General features: G+C 40.6%; 3 protein-coding genes across 5 annotated transcripts in view; 2 read left to right on the top strand and 1 right to left on the bottom strand.

Moving 5' to 3' along the window:
* Window positions 1-879: 879 nt before the first annotated feature.
* Window positions 880-5,383, top strand: psmc1a (proteasome 26S subunit, ATPase 1a). 2 transcript variants are annotated; one of them, XM_027172044.2, is made up of 11 exons: window positions 880-984; window positions 1,326-1,379; window positions 1,478-1,574; window positions 1,991-2,115; window positions 2,270-2,455; window positions 3,354-3,482; window positions 3,581-3,677; window positions 3,770-3,959; window positions 4,415-4,566; window positions 4,702-4,856; window positions 5,132-5,383. In XM_027172044.2, the coding sequence occupies exons 1-11, from the start codon at window positions 982-984 to the stop codon at window positions 5,264-5,266; spliced, it is 1,323 nt and encodes a 440-aa protein (XP_027027845.1). In that variant the 5' UTR covers window positions 880-981; the 3' UTR covers window positions 5,267-5,383. The 2 variants fall into 2 exon arrangements, with proteins under 2 accessions (XP_027027845.1, XP_027027846.1); XM_027172045.2 differs by lacking the exon at window positions 1,478-1,574 and having other exon boundaries at window positions 899-984.
* A 1,024-nt stretch (window positions 5,384-6,407) lies between these two features.
* zranb1b (zinc finger, RAN-binding domain containing 1b) lies at window positions 6,408-16,464 on the bottom strand. Its single transcript, XM_027172043.2, has 10 exons — window positions 16,323-16,464; window positions 13,982-14,899; window positions 11,644-11,831; window positions 11,389-11,542; window positions 11,233-11,304; window positions 10,401-10,599; window positions 8,565-8,685; window positions 8,104-8,233; window positions 6,920-7,149; window positions 6,408-6,834 (listed from the first exon to the last, which is right to left on the bottom strand). The coding sequence occupies exons 2-10, from the start codon at window positions 14,805-14,807 to the stop codon at window positions 6,616-6,618; spliced, it is 2,139 nt and encodes a 712-aa protein (XP_027027844.1). The 5' UTR covers window positions 14,808-14,899; window positions 16,323-16,464; the 3' UTR covers window positions 6,408-6,615.
* Window positions 16,465-16,646: 182 nt separating this feature from the next.
* akap6 (A kinase (PRKA) anchor protein 6) overlaps window positions 16,647-22,134 on the top strand; it is a 98,299-nt gene continuing 92,811 nt past the window's right edge. Inside the window, exons 1-3 of one of the 2 annotated variants that reach the window (XM_047821119.1) lie at window positions 16,647-16,803; window positions 17,838-17,915; window positions 21,089-21,373. The gene's annotated coding sequence lies outside the window, so the exon portion shown is untranslated. Of the gene's footprint in view, window positions 16,804-17,837; window positions 17,916-18,064; window positions 18,080-21,088; window positions 21,374-22,134 lie in introns of those variants that run through there. The other variant, XM_027172042.2, reaches the window with a different exon arrangement.

Here is a 22,134-nt window from a genome sequence, read left to right on the forward strand (position 1 = left end):
ACACACAAACACACACACATACAATTTTGGGTGTATTATGGCATGTATCTTAGCCTGGGAGAAAAGTAAAAAACCTGATTGAAACCAGAAATAGCTTTTGATTGCTGACATGGTATTAAATAAAATAATCAGAATCTGAATCTGTTTGTAGATTCCCAAGTGATAAACAGAGACGTCAGTCATGGACAAGTTGCAGGGACACCAAACACTTTTTTTAAATGGTTAACTCAGCTGACAGTCCTGGAAGGATGTCACCAGTTAGGTTGTCTGTTCAGCCTCCAAGTCAAACTTTTTTTTTTTTTTGGTTTATGTGACTTTACTTATTTAATGTTGCAAAAGTATTGCGGGAAAGGAATAAATAAAAGATTGAACAGTCTTCAGCACCTCAACTATCTAACTTTCACATTATGTTTCTCTCAAATTTGTGATTTGCTTCCACCTGCAAATTGCTTTGTGTATCATATTTAATAAACCACTACAATTTAAATGTTTAAATGAACATGTATAGTAACACCATTGTAGCAGGGTTGCATTCAGTAGGCTATAAGGTAACTAATAAACTTACACCTACTAGCACTACGCATTATATTGTGATCAAGTAGATTATCTTAATATCAAAACCTTCAATTTTCTCTGGACTTAATGATAAATACATGTTTGACCTTTGGAACGAAACAAAAAAGACTAGAAAATCGCATTCATGACGATTTATGGTGATTTTATTTCTTTGCCTACATTGACGCTGATGCATTAAAAATCAATTGCTCAATTGACGCATTCGTTCCAATGTACTGCTCTATACAAGGCGACATCTAGTGTATATATCTATGGTCTCGACACTACCAGTCCTATGTAGGGGTTGTTTCTCCTGCACAGTTGGTGGCAGTATCACCTTATTATACGTAAACACCCCACTACTGTTAAACACATCGGAAGTTGCGTTTCATAATCCGGAAATAGTAGCTGGGGAAATAAACGACAATGGTGAGCAAGCAATTTTATTTCCAATCTGTTTAGACATTTCGGTCTTAAATAAAAATGCACTCGAATCTGCCCCTAAACATGAATACATTAAGTGCACGTTTTAGCACGATATTTAACTGTGAAAAGTCGCTTTGGGACGGTTTAGGTTTATATTGTTATTCATTAACATTAGCTTGTGCTACAGCTAGCAAGCCGCTAATTAATTAGACATGTAAACAAAGTGTGTGGTTTCGCAGCTTTGTAGACCTGTTAGAGCGATATAAAGCACTTAAGTGAGTTATTCTAAGCTGTTTAGTCGGTGTGATGTATGATGAGGATGTAATGTATGCTGTGTTGAACAGGGACAGAATCAGAGCGGAGGACATGGTCCTGGAGGTGGGAAGAAAGATGATAAAGTAAGTATTTTACTCTGAATACAGCTAGTGAGATGGCACTTAGTCGGGTTTTAATCCATTTAGCTGCTTAACAAACACCAAACACGTTCTGTTGAAAGGATAAGAAAAAGAAATATGAGCCTCCGATTCCCACAAGGGTGGGGAAGAAGAAGAAGAAGACGAAAGGCCCAGATGCTGCTAGCAAGCTTCCTTTAGGTATCAGTGCTTTGAGCCCAACAACCTACAGTGGGGCTCGAAGGTTTGGGCACCCCAGGTAAAAATTTGTATTCATGTGCTTAAAGAAGCCAAGAAAAGATGGAAAAATCTCCAAATGGTATCAAATTACAGATTAGACATTCATATAATATGTCAAATAAAGTTAGATTTCATTTCCATCCTTTACACTTTTAAAATAACAGGAAACAAAAAAATGGCGTCTGCAAAAGTTTGGAATAAGAATGTCTAATGTCATTTGATGCCATTTGGAGATTTTTCCATCTTTTCTTGGCTGCTTTATGCACATCAATACAATTTTTTACCTGGGGTGCCCAAACTTTTGAGCCCCACTGTACATCACGTTAATGTACTGACACGAATAAGCCATGATCTGATCATGTTGGTTCTGTCTGTAGTAACTCCACACACACAGTGCAGACTGAAGCTGCTGAAGCAGGAGAGGATCAAGGACTATCTGCTGATGGAGGAGGAGTTCATCAGGAATCAAGAGCAGATGAAGCCACTTGAGGAAAAGCAGGAGGTATGTTTGACTATATAACTATGTAAATTCCCTCTGATTTTGAGATTATTTTTACGCACACAATGATTTTAATGTCATTTTCAGTTATAAACAGAAGCTAGACACAGGCTAAGTGCTCGGGTTCACACTGACTAGTTGTTTTTGATCCTCACAGGAAGAGAGGTCTAAAGTTGATGACCTGAGAGGGACACCGATGTCAGTAGGAACTCTTGAAGAGATCATTGACGATAACCATGCCATCGTGTCTACATCAGTGGGCTCTGAGCACTATGTCAGCATTCTCTCCTTTGTGGATAAAGACCTGCTGGAGCCGGGCTGTTCTGTTTTACTAAATCACAAGGTAATATTATCTTCCATCATGTATTGCATTGTTAAAGAGGATCAGGGTAAACTTTTAAATAGACAGGATACTAAAGCTTTTGATGAGTAGGTCAGCTGAAAGAGTGAGGTTGGTTTCTTTAGGCAGAGTCAGAATGCTAGTGAAAATTGGAGTAAACAGCATTATTCTCAAACACAACATTTATACTAAAAAAGGAACCAAAACATTTAAATCTCACAAATTTTCTACACCAGGATGGCTCAGTATTTACAGCAGCTTGTTTCAGCAATTGCAGCAGAAGTGTATGATACACTTTAAATGCTGTAGCACTTACTCCAGTCTAACAAAGTGTATGAAAGACTGTGGATTACTGGATAACAGCCATAATATATACGCTTGCACATGCATTTATAGCTCTATACACACCAGTGCACAGATAGTATGTTTGTACACCATTTTGCTGCTATATTGTCATTTTCTATAGTCTCCAATGTCTTTTGTCTGCTTCTGTTACACTGGTATTTCCTACTTGGTATTAAGTGTTTTTTTATATAATATATATATTATTTTTTAATATATATATCCAGCTATTATATACATTATTTTATCTGTCTATTATCTATCTAAATGTACTATCTCTTTTTAGAGCATTGCTCAGCCAAAAACACTTGCTATGAACAGCACTGCCTTGTTTATCTGTGCATTTGATAGCTCTTGTGCACTATAAAGTTATGAAGGTAAAGCAGAGGTAGTAACTGATTACCCAGCCAAAGGGGTTTAGTGCAGTCAGGACCATTGTTCAGAGAAATGGAGGATGCTGGAATATCTGCTGTAACCCCCCTCCAGATGGCAGGAGTTGCAAAAAAAAATGGGGAGACCGTACCATTCCCATTACAGAGTGATGTGAATGTGTTTGCAGGTGCATGCAGTGATCGGTGTGCTGATGGATGACACGGATCCTCTGGTGACTGTGATGAAAGTGGAAAAAGCTCCTCAGGAGACATACGCTGACATTGGAGGCCTGGACAACCAAATTCAAGAGATCAAAGTATGAGATGTGTCTCAGACACAAACTCGTATTTTTCTTATTTTTATTGTCACATGTTTTATTTATTTCTTTATTATTATTTTTTTACATTTACATAGGAATCAGTTGAGCTTCCACTTACACACCCCGAGTATTATGAGGAGATGGGAATAAAGCCTCCTAAAGGAGTCATTCTTTATGGACCACCAGGGACGGGTCAGTCAAAACACTTACAACAATGAATGCTAGGTTTAAACTGATTTGCATTAAAAATAATTTGATCTTCACCCTGAATATTCTGGTTTTAGGTAAGACTCTGCTGGCTAAAGCTGTGGCCAATCAGACATCTGCCACATTCCTGAGGGTGGTGGGTTCAGAGCTGATTCAGAAATACCTGGGTGACGGACCCAAACTAGTGCGAGAACTGTTCCGAGTTGCAGAGGAGCATGCTCCCTCCATAGTCTTCATCGATGAGATTGATGCCATTGGAACAAAGAGGTAAGACAGTGTGTGCAGAAATTAAGAACGCGTTTATTCCTCTGCTGTAGAAGCCACCAAGTGTTCACACACAACATTTTCTCCTACTTTAATAACTGCACTGATACAACTAAGTCTAGTGTTGGGAGATGTGCTGTCCTTTTTATTTGACTGGTTTACCTATAATCAGGTCTCTTTGATCGTAATGCTTGTATGCACAGTCTGGGTTTTAGAGTGCATGCTTTCTTTATTAGATAAACAGTGAGATGTCTCGTGTATATACTACCAGACTTGTCTCTTGTATACAGAATAGCACTTCTTCACTTAAACAGCACTAACGAGGATGTCAAAGGATGTACTTAAAGCTTTACCTTAGACAAATGTAATATAGTCCGCTCATTTACAATATGAGTTACAGCTTGCCAGCATAACATAGTACACACACAAGTGGATGGATTGAATTGTGCTCTGTGTAGATATGACTCCAACTCTGGAGGAGAGAGGGAGATCCAGAGGACCATGCTGGAGCTCCTGAACCAGCTGGATGGATTTGACTCCCGTGGAGACGTTAAAGTAATCATGGCTACTAATCGGATCGAGACACTTGACCCCGCACTCATCCGTCCAGGTCGGTTGCCAGGCTAATGTTCTGTGTCCGTTGCGTTCAGATTGAAGGGGAAAAAATTCAATCTTTGAATTGTTCACAGAACACACACATTGTATCTTTGCTTCAAGACGGAAATTTTTCCATGTGATTCTGTAGGAAGAATCGACCGCAAAATAGAGTTCCCACTACCTGATGAGAAGACCAAGCGCAGAATCTTCCAAATTCACACAAGCAGGATGACGGTGGCTGATGATGTAACCCTTGATGACCTTATACTAGCTAAAGATGACCTCTCTGGTGCTGACATAAAGGTACGATCCTGATAGAGTCAAACTTTGACTAGACTTTGCATGATTTATACACTTTATAAATATTCTAAACTAATTACTTCTAGCACCTACTGCAGTTACTACACTCATCTGTGACTATGGAAATGTTAGTGCTGTGGATTCAAACTCATCAGATGAACACTTTACTGCCACCTTCTGTCCTAACGCTGCATCACATCACTGATTGTTTTGATTATAGAACGTCGTAATACAGACCTTAACGGACATGATCAGTTTGGATGTGTTGTTTTTCGCAGGCGATTTGTACAGAAGCCGGACTTATGGCCCTGAGGGAAAGGAGGATGAAAGTAACAAATGAGGACTTCAAAAAGTCTAAAGAAAATGTGCTCTACAAAAAACAGGAAGGGACCCCAGAGGGCCTCTACCTTTGAGTTGGCATTGGGCAAATGTGTGCCCAGTTATACTAGAAAAAACCTCTTTTGTTACTCTTGTTTCTGTTTGTTTTGGCTGTCACTTCTGCTTCTTGCAAATAAAGTATTATGTGTCAAGCTCATGGTCTTGTTTAGAAACTGGAAATACCGTTAGCACCTGTTTTACCTTTAAGAAATCTAATTTATAAAACACGTCTTGCCGGGATCTCGAACACACACATAACCCTGACACTGCAGAACAGACACGGATAAAACCTCACATACACTCTTTTTAAAAACAAACAGTTTTAAAGAAGCTTTACTGATTAGACATTCAGCTTATAATCCTTCAATGATTTGGTCTCCACCTTATCACACAGAGACGTACAATAGATGCCAAAGGTTTGACAATTGTATAATAACGGAAAATAAGGACTTCAGGGTGTCTTTAACCCCAGGTGAAGGACTAGACTGAACACACAGCCACAAGAGGGGGCGTGAAGACATCAAAACAAACAAGTCTGATCACTGCAAGACCACGGACCAATGTTCACTTTGGTTTCAGTCAAGTCTTTGAGTGTAATATTAACAAGCACATCCAGAGAATATTAGCAGAGAGAAAAAAAATAAAATATCAGAACACCTAAACGGTCACACCAAATGTGACCAGACACCCAAGTGTTACAGTATGTAGAAACATGACTTTGTGTACATGTAGTGTAACCTTTAGAGTTAACAACCAACTAAAAAGAAGGATCCATTTGGAAAGGCTAGCTCTGTTTAGTGAGGCACAAACAGAGTGCCGATTCCTCACAGATAATGGTATCAAGTTTGCAGTTGAATTCCTCATGCAGGAGAGGTCAAAACTTTTATCATACAGTGGTGTGTATTCATTTTCATAATTCACAAACTATCATACAGATAAATAAATATCTCAGTGAATGGATCTTGACACAAAAAAAAGGAATTCAAGTGATGTATAAGTAAATGTAAGGTGTTACCAACAACTAAAGTTTAAAAATGGAGCTGAAGCAAATAAAAAAATGTGCTTAAGTGCTCTTAGTATAACTACTGAAATATCTTCTTTCCTTAAATCCTGCTTCCAAAAGCAAATCTAGAATAATAACTGGACTAAAACAAAGGGCATACTCTGTAAGGCATGTACAATTTGTAACCTAACTTCTTTTATTTCATGTTGGCCAATATCTTTTTTTTTGCATCATTGATGAGAAGAGACCACCGGTTTGCTGAAGAGTAAGAATGTGTGTATATACATATGACAAGGATAAATAATGGTACATTAGTGTGTGTTCCTCGCAAGGAGGGGTAAAGGTGCACCGAGTCTCTGAGTAAAGAGAAACCGCTTCTCCTCACTCATCTTCATCTTCCTCTTCTTCCTCGCCATCTGAGAGGGCAGGGCAAGTGCCCAGCTGCCGATATCCGTCCAACCACTTCTCCACCATCTGTGTGACGAGAGGATGACTCCGCCTCCTCGAGCTCTTCTGCAATGCCACCAGCACTCCACCCTCAGTCACACAACAGTCCAGCCACTGCCTCAGGAGACGCTCCTGCTGCTCCTCTGTTCCCATCTGATGGACATGCAAAACAGCTTAGCTACTTACCAATACATGTCACACAAAACAACTCAATCATCATGACAAAACCTCCACTCACCTCTTGGGCAGACAGGAAGTGAACATGCAGCAGCTTCCTGTCACTGTCCACCAAGGGCAGAAAAGTGACCGTGACATCATCATCTGTGTTTAGGTTAGCGCCCGCACCACGGTTGTCATAGCCATCATTCTCCATGGCAACCAGTGCTGAGAAGTGGCCTCTTGTGTAACCCAGTGCTATGGGGCTCTTCCAGCAAAAACTCGGCTCCCACAACAGGGGCAGGTACACCCCTGTAAAGTAGGTGGGAAATGAAAGTTTAGCCTGGATTACATCTGGACAATATGCCAACAATTTGCTTTAGAATTAACACCTTAGTAGGTGCACATCAACGCAGTTGGGTTGTTGTCGTGGAAGTCACAGTTCTCCTATTCTCATTTCTCACAGTAATGTAATAGTGAGGGGTGTAAACATAATATTAGCCATCCTGATATGTTTATTGTTTGGGATGGTACTGACATCAATGATGTAACAAAATAAAAAAAATAAAAAATAAAAAAATCATATTTCAGCAGTCAAATAAACTGCAGTAAAGCATACTTGTATTGTAACAAATGAAGATACGCTGTGCAACAAATCTGATCTGTGCATGTGTTACAAATGGTACATTTCAAATCCCTTCAAAATATTCAGTTTTTCTGCATGGCAGCTGAATGTGATGCCTAATTTCTTCCTGGTGCACAGGTGTGATGGAGGCGAGTGCCATAATCATGGTTCTGAAACATTTCTCACAATACTTTAGTAAACACAGGAGCTGTACGTGTCTTCTGTTGTCATTCACACGACGCTCGCTGATGAAAGAATAAACGAGGTTTAAAGCTGTCGACTGATCATGTATTCCTAGTCTCAGCTGCTTCATGTGAAAGGAAATGTTCTGCCAACATTAACATTTCAAAGCAAATAAATCAGCCATCTTGCCTAATAGAGACAGAAATGTTGTTTAAAAATAGCTACTGGGTGACAATCTTCATTTATACCACTGAGACGCTGTTCGTCAATGTAGATCAAATGTTACTGAAGCTCTTGTGATGAGTTTCTAAACCTCTTCCGGGTAACACAAGTCCAGTCACTTAAACAATTAAACACACATTATAGCAAATCTCCTATTACAAACAGTCGATACAGTAATTCTTTAACTGCTCAGGCTTATACGGCTTGCTCATTGAAATCTCGTTTCTCCAGCTCACCCTGGAAGCGAGTGTATCCCAAAGTCTCCCCTCGGAAGCTCTTGTAATATTTCACGCCGTACACGATGATGGGCCGGCGAAGAATATGAGCCAGCACAAACACATGAGTTTGCTCTAAACTCGCCCCCGGCTTCCAGGAAAAGGCACGACGAGAGGGGGATTTTTGAGGAAAGAGAGAGAGAGAGAGAGAGAGCGATGAAAACAAATGATAGAAGTCTTACATTTGTGAATAAAACTAACATTACTGGAATACACTGCACATTAATAAGCAAATGACAAAGCATACAAGTGCCACAGAAATGTACGAGGACGATATATTGGAAATATCGCGCATCAGTCCTGCCAGCATGGAGGCTGTGTGATTAGGTGTGAGACCTTAAGAGAGGAGTAGGATGCGTAGTCCTATAACTGCTTCTCTTTACAAAATGTGTGTAACACAGAGTGTGAGAGAGCGTGTATACCTGACTGGCTAGGGATAAAATAAAAGCCCAGTCTTCCTGCCACTGCTCTTCCCTCAGTGAGAAGTGCAAGCCAAAACTCTGAGAATACCAGGATTCCCACTCCTTCCAGCGGGTGTAGAACCTGCAACACAGACACACAGACACAGACACACACACACACACACACAGAGAGTTGCCTATAATCAATATTATATTAAAAGAAACTACCCTCGTTTCCAATAGCAGGTTGAGTTATAATTACGTGATACAGCATTTGGTGTGGTGGTGTATTCTGGATTTTAACATAAATCTCTAATCTACATACCCTATACTCACTCTGAAACTTTACGACAGCTGTCGCTGATCTCATACATACCAACCTTGTGTAAATGTGATAAATATCTGCATCTGTACTAGTTGTAATTGTATTTCCTCTTTTTTCTGTAACAACTGGTAACTAAATTAAAATGTCACTAGAAATAGTTCTTGAATAGAATGCGTTGTTCATGAAAAACATTATTCTTGTATAAAACAGTGTCAGTTAGTCCTTCTGCAGCAGAACTGTGTGTGTGTGTGTGTGTGTGTGTGTAAGTGATAAATTCAGCCGGACACATGAAATCAGACCCCAGGCAAAATATTCAAATATGGTGTTATACATTATCTCTTGAACTAAAGGTCACTGTCAGTGTGGTCTCACAATAGGGATGACTGGAGTTTACAAATAAAAATGTCTCTCTAACCCTGGACCCAAAAGCTTTTTGCCTCTTAAATGATTCGCTACCGCAGCATTGTGATTTCACTTGTGCGTTTTTCCCCCTCAGTAATCTTTGTATTTGTCTAATTTTCAAATGCTGTATTTGTAACACTTCAGGATAACATTCATCATAATCATCACGTACATAGAAGAAAACCATCTATTCATGCACAAAAGTCATGCAATCATTGAGCACTTTATTAGGAACACTATTAATACTGGCTTGGTTCTGTCTTTGTCTCAGTTCCGCAAGACATGGATTCTGCAACATTTCTTTGAGATTCTGCTCCATGTTGAGAGGACTGCAGATATCTCAGGTGCACGTTCATGTGGTGACTTTCCTGTTGTACCACATCCCAAAGATGCATAACTAGATTCAGTATTGTATCTATACTCTTAGTGCAAATTTTTAAACCTAGCATCTGTGTGCCTCATGAAAAAAACGATCAAGATTAACCAGACCAGGCTATGTTTGCCCCATCAGTGTTGGTGAGTTTGAGCTCATAACAGTCTCAGCTCTCTGTTCTTGGCTGACAGAAGTGGAACCCCATGTGGTCTTCTGCTGTTGCAGCCCACCTGTCCATAAAGGTTTAAGTGTTGTGCATCCTGAGATGCTTTTCTTCTCACCACAATTGTGCAGAGTGGTTATCTGAGTTACTGTAGCCTTTCTGTCAGCTCCGGTACGTCTCATCCATTCTCTGTGGATGTCTCTAATGGACAAGGTGTTTCTGTCTGCAGAACTGCTGTTTGCTGGATGTTTTTCTTTATTGCACCATTTTAAATAAACTCTAGAGACTGTTGTGTTTGAAAATCCCAGGAGACGAACCATTATAGAAATACTCAATCCAGCCTGTCGGGCACTAGCAATCACACCACAGTAAAAACCACCGAGACTTTTTTAACCACATTCTGATGATGTAATTGTGTTTATGCCTTGCATTGCAGCCACATTAGGCAATTGTGGTAACGATGTTCAGGTGTTATTTATAAGATGATCAGTGAGTATATTTAATCAAATGAAAATATCTGCTCTTTTGATTAATTAATGTTTCTATGATTCTCTCAAGCGGTATGTGTGTGTGTGTGTGTGTGTGTTCCCTCACCAGTGGGAGCAGTCATGTAAGCAGTCATGCAGGCTCTTTCTCAGTACAGAATCTTTGTCGTAGATGCCCCACGTGGCCTGCAGCACCGAGTCCAGAAGGCAATCTCCTGCAGTGCGGTTCCACAGAGCGTACAGCCGGCTGTCCAATCGTGTGCCGAGCTCTAAAGACCAGTTTATGATTGGAGATTCCTCTTCAAGCTCTGCAACATTATTGTAGCAGTTAATAGATGCACTTATTATTGTACTGCATGTTTAAGAGAGTATCCTTTGTTTAATATTAAACATTGCAAAAAACAACATTGAAGGACAAGGAAGGAAAAGAAAAAAAGGGAGGGAGACAAAGGTCTGAAAGAATGCTACAGCAGGCGCAGTGATTCTCTGGCGCTGTAGCACCACACACACACACACACACACACACACACACACACACACACACACACACACACACACACACACACACACACACACACACACACACACACACACACACACACACACACACACACACACACACACACACACACACACACACACAAAAAGTATGGTCACTTTAAATGTAATCCATATGGATTATCTGAGGATTTTGTCTTTCTGGCTGGGGCCAATAACACCATCTGGGGCTTTCATCATTCTTTTTTCTTTTTTTTATATATTTCTTTTAAGTCCATCCATCATATCAGACAGACATACAGAGAGACAGATCGACCTTGTATATTGATCAGGGCTGGATATTAAACCAATCACAATGTGAAAACACTGACCTTTCTTTTTATTTAATTTAATCCGAGTAGCAGAACCAGTGTTCTAATACTACAAATGATTTTTTTTTTCACCTTTCTGCACATCTCGATCCAACACCTCATCAAACAGCTTCTCTTGGACATTAGGAGGCAGGTCTTCAATATCTACATAAAACATGGAAGGTCAAATAAAGAGCAAGCAAAATTACTGACATGCATATGTAGTTCAGTGAAAGTGATTTGTCTGACCTGCTGGAAGTGTAAAGGTAGTGATATCAGTGAAGAAGTAACAGGGAAACTCTCCTTTACGCCTATGTAGTGCAGCAGCCACCTCTCGACGAATCTGCTCTGTTAATTCAGGACATACCATGGCTGGAATACACTTAGCTGCCTGCTGGGACACCTGAGTGACACACACAAAAACACATGCATTAATATAAACATGCCTAAAAAAGGTACGAGGAGTGACATGCACTTGGACTGCTTGAGCATGTGCAGGCTGACCTCTGTGAGGAGTACAGAGAGCATGTCCTGGCGTTGAAAGCGGATAGCAAGGTGCACCAGAGTGAAGCCAGGGTTAAACGCAGATGGACGATTCAGCAGGCGGACCTCATCTGAGGTCAGCTGACGTGCGATGTCGCCACCTGATGACTTATAGGCTTCAACTGCAGCCAAATCGCCCTCCACCACACCTGCAAGTGGGAGAAAAGGACACACACAGACACACACGCGTATTGGAACAGCATGCGCAGGGCAAACAAACCTCGGGAGCAACAAACGGCTGTCAGTCCCATTCCAATGTTTCTGATCACTTGAAAAATGGGTGGGTTTGAATAAAGGTGCCACGTTCCAAATTGTTTAACACGTCTAGATATAAATATAAGCGAAGGATTTAATATACACCTTTTGAACTCAAACCCAAAGACTTCAGTGTAGAGCAAATACAAAAAGACTGGCATTGCTGAGATTGTGAAATCTACACCATCCTACTCAAAAACAGATAGATATAATAGAACTACTGCAAATATACCAAGGTACTTCAAACATAAATACATGTATAAGTACAAGCCATATAGCACATTGTATAACCACTCTATAACCAAAACTTCTATTTATTAATGATCCCCATAAGCACCTGTCATTTATGATGCAAACTTAAGTATGTGAAAATAAACTAAGCCACAAATAGCAAGCATTACTTCATCTCTATTTCTATCTCGAGTGACACAAAGGGTCATTTTGCCAGAAAGGAAACCAGTGATTTGAACCTACACTCGGCAACTAAATGTGAGGTGTGATTATAAAAGTTGACCAATGTTTCAAATGATTAGACATTCGTATGACTTACTACACAACATATTGGACAGTGATTCATATTTGAGGAAAAATATGTTTTCATCTTAGAAGGCTATAGACCCTGAGATCAGATTCCCAAAAGTCACATCTTAAGAGAGTCGTTATGATCTGATGTAAAAACCTGTGTGTATAGTGTTGCCTACTTAATGTCTGAAATGCTGTCAAATTGCTTGAGATCCATGACTTGATCCTGATGTTGTAATATTACCCTCAGCAACAGAAATCGTAGAGCAAATGTGTCAAAGGGCATGAATGACTTCCACAACAGCCAACAGCATTACAGATACGCTACACCGCCTGCTGAATCCAATGAATCTAGCAAGAGAGCTCTTTCTTTACACCGTAGGACGAATCATTTGTTGTGTTTGGTACTAAAGCAGAGGGTTCACACCACTGAAGCTTAGCTTGTACATGACTATGGGGTCAATATGTAACATTTTCCTTGCTCTCGTGGTAGTGAAGGCATTAGGCTGCTTTTAATGCACTTTGATAGCTCAGAACGCTCAATCTCCATGTCATACACACACACACACATTAGCTGCATATACTGTACATAGCTCATATATCAATTCAGCCCACAATGTTTTTGGATGAAGTTGTACATGTCTATGCAGAGATAATCAACAGATTTTAGAAAGCCAGTTAATGCAGACACACACACACACACACACACACACACACACACACACACACAGAGCATCATTCAACACACAATGGATGCTTAGAACATAGAATAAAATGTAGCACAACTACACAAAAAATATATTTTGCTGATAACTGGGTCTATTATAGAGTGATGGAGATAGCTTGTTCATGGAGTATATAGTATACGAGGTACCTGTACAGTCTGTGTCATCAAATCTATTTGCAGTGTTGGCTTAATGGTTAAGGGTCATTGGTTATTGCTCAGAGAATCAGGGGTTCAAGCCCGAGCATCATCAAGCTGCCACAGGCCCTAAACCCTCTCTGCTCGGGGGACACTGTATCATGGCTGAATGAGCATTCTGACCCCTCTGACTTCCTAACAAGCTGGGATATAGTAAGAAAAGTATTTCACTGTGCAATTATATGTGACAAACAATGGCTTCTACTTCCCACATAAATTGTCTACTGTAAAATAAAAATAAGATTATCTACCAAACATACTATTGATACTAGCATATTTGTACACAAAGCCAAGAGACAGAAAGCTACTACAAAGCTCTAATTTTGATTTCATGAGCACGTAAAGATGTGACAACTAGATTTACTATTTGCATTTGAACTGTGTCAAAACAAACTTGATTTCAGACTTCTAATCTTAAGTGAATCATGGTAAAATGCCAAATTCTGTTAAATAACACATTTAGAGAAATCAGAATACAAAACAATAGGCCTAAGACACTGGCGATCGTTAAAGATGTCAGATATTTTGCTAGCACAAGACATCACAGTAAAAAAGGAATCAGGATAGTGAATATTTTGAAGCTGCAAGTCTTCCTCTCACCTGCACATGCATTCAGAAAGAGCCAGTCAATCCTCCGCATCCTGTTCCTGATCTGCTTGAGTTTCTTAAAGTCAGTCTTGTGCTCTTCTTGGGCACCCACTGCTCCAGATGCCAGTTCAATCTGCACTTCTGCCTGGCCAGCAGGCACAGGGGGCGAAAGCCTCCTCGGAGCCATTTTACTGCCCCCCATACCCCCTCCCCCTGCTGTCCTCTCCTGCTCGTTCACTATAGACAGGGCCATGGTACTCTCGGGCTGTGGCTCCTGCAGCACAGCATCGCTCGTCTTAGGGTGGTCACATACGACACACTTTAGGGTCTTGGGCCAGTTCTCATAGGTGCAGGCTGAGCAAGCCCAGTGCTGTATGCGCGTGTTCAGGCGATTACGGTCATTGTATTCCTCACAAGGGTCAGGGGCCGCTGGTGCAGGAAGTCGACAGCCTGGTTCAGAGGTGTGTGGGCCATCTGAGGGCCTGTGAGGGCCCTGCTGTGGTCCTTGCTGCCTCTGGCTGAGGCACTGAGTGCAGCGGATAGCACGAGGCCAGTTCAGATAGGTACACATGTGGCATGACCATTTGCTGGCAATCTCTGGTGCCTCGTCAGCCACACGTACTCGTGGTCGGGCACTCGAATCAGGGCAAATGAGAACACTGGAGCCCTCCTGAGTGGAACACAGGTGTGACGTGAGACTCGGACTGCTCTTAAACGGCTCCTCTGTGATGATGGGGCCTGTGAGCCGTTGGGCACGACACATAGTGCACTTGATGGCGGATGGCCAGTTCTCGTATGTGCAATACTCACAGCACCACTTCGGCTGGAAATCAGTCATCCTCGCTCAAACAGAACTTCTAAATGTCCCCTTCCCTCCCACCCTCCGCTGGCTCACGCCTGACCAAAGGCCACTCAGCCTGCCAGGGCGCTCTGAGAAAAGAACACACACACACACACACAAAAAAAGTCAATCTTCTTCTTATCTACTCAATGAAAGTTGCAGTACAGACGACATTTCTGAATGCAAACAGCTAGACAGTGGCAGCTTAACAACAAAGATAACAAAAGACACACAAAATAAATTGTCTCAAGTACTGTAGCTTACAGCTACTTCTGGTAGATCTAGCAATGAAAGACACAATAAAGTGCCACTGGATCACATTTGAGTTAAGGCACCACATAGGCACATCACATCCATTTGAATATTTTACATGTGGTGGTGCAGCTGTGCTTTCTCACACAGGGGCTGCTGAGATTTTAGAGCTGTGTATTTATTATACAGGAACCCGCCTTTTCGCCCTTCCGTGTGAAACAGTAATCAAATAAAACACAATACAGCAATCTGGAAGGGCTTGTCCCACGGGAAACCTGCTTACAATTCTAGAGCATTGTTTTGTAAAGTCAAAATAGAAAGAAAAACACAAAAAGATAATTCCAGCTCACTCGACATGTTTTTCCAATCCATACTGACAGAGCTGCATGATAACTATGATGTTAGCACAAACACACTCAGCTCTACTGTAAGCAGCATTACTGTGTGCGCTTCATCATATAAATCAAAAACTTTATTTCATTTCGTTAACAACGTACATCCCCATACAGGTATTAAGTTAGTCTGGGCCTGTATTATTGATTTAGCCGGAATACAACCCTAATTAAGCGGTTTAATTCGGAGCGTTAGCTCGCTAAGCTACATGTCAAAGCGATTCTAACGGCCTCACTGAGAAAACAGTTCATTACAATCATTGGTTTATAAATAAACGTGCAATAAAATAAACATATCGACTAGCTTTCACTCTCAAAAGTCAATACAAAGCAGGGTATGGAAGTCTAAAAGGAGTTTAACATTAGAAGTGATGGGATTCTTACCATCGTTATTAAAATGTGCTGTAATGTATATGTGGCGATAATAAAGACTTCTATGCACCCGTTCTATTCTATTCTGTTCTGTTCTATTCTTCTAAAAACAGAGCTTGAAAATATACAAGAAAACTAAAACACCGCAACAAAAACAACAACACACATTTCTTAGCTAGCTATGTCAGTTAAGCTTAGATTTGGGGCAGAAGGTGAGCGGAGAGCAACGGGATCTACAGTAGCATTGTGAGCTTGTGTAGGCTACACGGTAAATAGGCGGAGAAATCAATGGACAAGAGAAACCAACGGGCCTTTACATATTCTCGGTTCCTGATCTCGGTTGCTCAGAGCATAGGGCCCTCTTGAGTTCATTTCTGTAGTAACGCATCCCTGTGTTTTTAGACACCGATCCGACCTATAAACAACCCGACAAACCCCCTGCAGCCACAGTTTAGCCGTTAGCAGCACACACTCGTATTATTACACCCACCCTTACCGTTTCCACCGCGACGATCCTGATATCCGCAAAATCCAGCTTTGTTAACTGAGCTTTCCTGGAACTTACAAAGTACTAATTCCCATTTCCAGTGCCGATTTGTCTAATGGCGTCAGCACGGGAACAGGGTAAACCAAAATAAACCTACTCCGATACAGGGGAGGAGGGACGCCACCTGGAGCGGTGCTCAAACGTGATTGGCTCTTTATGCACGTGACTGATCTTAGCCAATTAGAGCATGCGTATTTCAGTGACATCGATTAAAGGGCTTCTGACTCTAACTCTGTAACTAGGCTGCCAGAAAACTGACAATCTCGTGCCGCCATTTTGGCTCTTCAAACAAAGTAGAGACAGCCGCTTGGTTAATTCCTTTAGAGCCACAATGGCGTGCTTTTCATACATTTCTGGCAACGAAATGTGAAAGGGTGATGTAATCATTTCAGAAAAGATCTACCGCAGCATTATGCAGTGGTTCGTTATAGTAGGTTTACTGTCATTTTCAGCAATGGTTTAGAGCTATGTTTGATCATATTCATTATTAAAGCATCTAAGCAACACCAAAGCTGAATAATTTACATGTAAATGAAGTATTACTTAATGCGGATTTTTTGTAACCGTAAAGCGTAATTTTTTGTTTTTTTATGGTGATCACCTTGAAAAAAAAAAAAAGATTCTAACACACTATTGTAATGGCTTTTATATCAAACAACCACAAAATAAACAAACCAACAAAGTGTAAGGTTTATGGTATAAATTTCAAAATTAAATATTTAATTTCTAAGTCTATAGGACTGAACATGGAGTTGTACATTATCAGTATGTCTATAAATGTGGCTTTGTAATTTCATTTAATCCCATGTAATTAATCACATAGTCAAAGCTCACTGCTATTCAAGGCAAGGTGGTTTCCAGAATCCTTACTTTCAAAGCCAGCTTTCTGATTGGTCAGAAATTAGACCACCAGGCAGTCAGTGTGATTCCTGTATATCAAGCCTAATAGACCGGATTCCTAGTTTTAATCACTCAGAATCTGCAGGAGGCTGCCATTTTTCAGATAATATGCTCAAAGTGTCAATCAAACTGTTACCCATTTACTCCAAGGCAGAAAGAGTCATAATTGGCAGAGTAATAGGACAATTTTCTTAAGGTTAATTGGTGTCTTTTGTTTAGGCCTCAGATCACTTTCATTTGATATCATTATATCATTTGGAATGTCTTAGCTGCTCTCTTGTAGCAATGTAGTGAAATAATGCATGTAAAATACTTAATAAAAGTATTTGTAATTTTGCAAAAGGAGCAGACCAAACTGACCAAACCAAACTTTGTTTGCTTGATTGTTTTGTTTGTTTATTACATACAGTTCTGTAATTCATACTATGTTAATATAAAATACAAATCTCATTTCTTTCTTTGCCATTGCATTCTATTTTTATTAGTAAGCATGGATTGGAAAAAGATGTTTCATTTTAAGTTGCTCTTATGTTGTTTGCATCTCGTCTGTGTTTTTTCCCCCAGGGAAATGTACAACATGGTACAAATGTGAATGGTACAACACAATGGCAGTTTTCGGCTGGTAACAGGCTTCTAAGGAAGGTATAAAACCTGTTGAAACAGGCTAATCCTTTGTCAACTTTTTAACAGTGGCAAGTTGATTTGAGCTCAATGCCAGAATTATAGCTCTCTACAACCTCTTTGTTTGTCTGGAACACACCTCTGCTACTGGATTCTTGGCATACACCCTTATGTTAGGAACGGCAGTAAGTACCAAGGAACTCAATATAGTATCAGCCATGAAGATGTATATAGTATATATTAAGGTATAGATACATTACTAAATTTGTATTATTATACTCAAAGATTGTGTTATTTACATTTTCATAACTTTCATAATACACACACACTAGTGATTATTTATTATTTATTTAGAGTGACTACATACTCTTAGTATTATGCGCTGTTAAAAATCCATCCATCCATTCACCATATTATCATGCTGAAAACTAAGATTTAGTATAATTGTAATGTGTAAAGTGTAATCGGGTGCGGGTTGGGTGAGGATAGTGATGCCTTCCTCCCAGATGCGCTGAATGACTTCTGTTTGAGGTGCAAAACCACGTAACGACAAGGAAGACCATCCCTCCCCCAACGATCAGGTACTCTGTCTATCCATGGCCAACGTGAGGAGAACTCTATGCAGAGTTAACCCATGGAAGGCTGCTGGACCAGACAACATTCCTGGCAGGGTGCTCATGGAATGCGCAGAACAGCTAGCGGATGTCTTCACTGACATTTTCAACATTTCCCTGAGCAGCACTGTTGTTCCTATGTCCTTCAAGACATCCACCATTGTCCCCGTCCCAAAGAAGTCTACAGAGTCCTGCCTCAATGACTAGCGTCCTGTAGCAATCACACTCATCGTTATGAAGTGCTTCAAAAAACTCATCATGAGGCACATCAAGACCCAGTTATCACCCTCACTGGACCCCCTACAGTTTGCGTATTGTCCAAACTGCTCCATGGACGATGCCATTTCCATGGCACTTCATTTAGCCCTCACCCACCTGGACAATAAAGACACGTTTGTACGAATGCTGTTCATAGACTTTGGTTCAGCATTCAATATAATCATCCCTCAGCACCTGATTGGGAAGCTAAGCCTGCTTGGACTGAACACCTCCCTCTGCAACTGGATCCTGGACTTCCAAGGCCCTGCAGCGGATAGCGAGGACAGTTGAGAAGATCATTGGAGACTCTCACTGCACAGACCTACACCATATACACACTCCTCCAATATATACCCATCAAACTGTTTTGCACACTGTTTTTTGCTCTTTGCACATGCTGTCTCACATATCAGTCATTTGCTGTTTTTCATCTTTTACAATATCTCAGGTAACTGCTGCTATAATACTAATGTGTTCATTCCAGCAATTCTGCACACGCAATTTTTTAACATACAGTATCTACACTTTTGGGTGCTGTTTTATTGTCTTTTGTTTATTGTCTTGTAAATTTTGTCCTGCGCTGTCTTTTTTGTCTTGTCCTGCACTGTTTGCACCAGGTTGCGCAGTTACACTTTATGTGGCTAGGACTACTTACTTAAGTCCTTAGCTCTGTCTTTGTTTTATGTAGCACCATGGTCCTGGAGAAACGTTGTCTCATTTCACTGTGTACTGCAACAGCTATATATGGTTGAAATGACAATTAAAGATTTGTGACTTGACTTGGTATCTTATTTAGAGAAGATCATGGTGTGGGTGGATGAGGATATCTTATTCAGAGAAGGTCATGGTGTGGGTGGATGAGGATATCTTATTCAGAGAAGATCATGGTGCGGGTGGATGAGGATATCTTATTCAGAGAAGATCATGGTGCGGGTGGATGAGGATATCTTATTCAGAGAAGATCATGGTGCGGGTGGATGGCGGGCTGATGATTTTATTTGAAGCACGGATTCGGGTAACATTTGAGCTGATCCGGGCATCTCTAACACACACACACACACACACATCTCACATACACTCAAGAATATAAAGGACATTCTTTTCATAATTTACTTCTTCAATCAGTGGCGAGTCCTTGTTTATTCTATACAATCTACTGTTCTAAAACACTCATTGTCAGTGGATTGCTGTACACTTTGTGTCTCTCTAAAAGCCCAGCCATGCTTCTTCTGAAACATTGCCATCCAGTGGAATTTGTCGGGAAAGTCAATAACAAATTGTATCTCATTGCTGCATCTTTCACTTGCTGGAAATAAAATCTAGACATTTTTGGGCCACTGCTTTACATTTTCTAATAGTCTTTTTGATGCATTGACACCTTTTATTTATTTATTTATTTATTTTCAACAATATATTTAAGGGGCTGCACTGCTGCAGTTGTCCAGAGTCCCTGGTTTGAGTCTGAACTCGAGTTACTACATGTGTGTGTTTTACATGTCATCGTGCATTTTCTCTGTGTTCTCTGTTTTCATCCTGAAAAAGGGTTCCCGGGTGAATTCACCTGCCTTCACCACTGATGAGCACACATCAGTTACTGAAGATCAATCAATGATCAATATTCAATAATATTTGATTATATTTAAAAATCAAACAAAAAAGACCCATTAACTCACTTGTCTACAATACTTTTTAAATAATAATAATAATATAATAATAATACTTCAAGTAATATAATAATTAAGAGGTTCTCAGAGATGTGTGTGTGCCCAGGGCAGTGCAATAAGAGCATCCTTGAGTTATTGTATTTAGTGTAATCATTCGGAATATCCTTAAATACAGAAAACTATTGTTATCAAACATTTTATGATGCAACCTACTCTGATGTTCAAATGTTTATTTTGTATTTTATTGAAACTAATGCAGAAATGTTTTCTTCTGTCTTTCTTTAAGTTTGAATTATATGAGCATTAAAAAAAAAGATAAAGAACACGCATGCAATAAACTTCACGAGGATGTTCAATAATACAGTAATATTCAGTAGATATGAAGGATACCGTGGCAAAGTAATATACTACAGTATGATCTGCCAAAAGTATCTATACATTGAGATAAGGACACCTTTTCTCAAAATGTCTTAAGATAAAAAAAAAATACTTTTTAGGGATATTATCATATATTGGATTGTGGACATTCGTGGAAATTTACGAATTAATAATGAATAAGAGAAACGACTCGGTGTGTGTTTACAAAGTAATGAAGATGTTGTTTAACAAGCAAAATTACGTTTTGCTTAATTTTTTTTTTAATTTCCCTTATGTATAGAGACTTTTGGGACACTGTAGGGTAATCTTCGGTCACCGCCGCCCTGTCTCCTGTTTCCCCGCCCACATTAAGCGCCACACCTCACCAACCAATCACAGCGCATCGTGACTGCTCCATCACTCCACAGTTTCCCAGGCAACAGGGCTGCTCGATTGAAGGCGCTGCATCATCAGCATCCTCTGCTTCGCGCTGCTCGAGGCCGCAGTGTCTCAGCATACACACCTCCCCCATATCACAGCCTCACTCACGCCCTGAGCACGAGATGGAGTAAAGAGCAGGGATCAGGTGAGTGTCACACTTCTCTCTTTTCTCACTCATGATGTTATTGCGCTTGTGGTTGAGGCCGACCCTTGTGTTCCTACTGCCAAGGTTATATTGCGCGGATAGCGGTGACTGGCAAGGCAGCGAGCGGCGTCCTGCTTTGTCAAAGAGGCCTGCAGAGAGGGAAAAGCTGCCGCATACACACACACACACACACACACACACACACACACACACACACACACACACACACACACACACACACACACACACACACACACACACACACACACACACACACACACACACACACACACACACACACAGAGGGAGAGATTTCACAGGGAAGTGCGCGTTTGTAAGTGTCTGTTTTCAGTTGTTTTCATGCCATAGTTGGCCTTGAGTAAAGGGATGCAGGCAACACAGCAGGATGTGAACCTGTGCATAGTTTTTCTTTTGGAGAAAGCAGGGTGTTTACATACAGTAGCTCTATGTTTATGTTTGTGTGTATAGGATACAGGAGTACTTCTTCTGATGCTGTTGGTGGCAGAGTAGAGAAGAAAGGGTTAATAGTGAGTGTGCTTCTTGGGGCATTACTGTTTAGCACTGTTACACTGCTTTAGTCCTGTCCGCTGCCTGTTACTGAGCCTCAGGTGTAAGGAAAATGCGTGTATTGTAAGGCGTGGATTAAAGCACCTCAGTGAACGGTCTTGTATGGCATGTGCTGTATTTTAAATGTGACTAGCCTGAGCGCTGGGCTGTTGATTGTGTCAATTTGTGTGTAT

The sequence above is a fragment of the Tachysurus fulvidraco genome, chromosome 12, assembly GCF_022655615.1.
Source record: "Tachysurus fulvidraco isolate hzauxx_2018 chromosome 12, HZAU_PFXX_2.0, whole genome shotgun sequence".
NCBI lineage: Eukaryota > Metazoa > Chordata > Actinopteri > Siluriformes > Bagridae > Tachysurus > Tachysurus fulvidraco.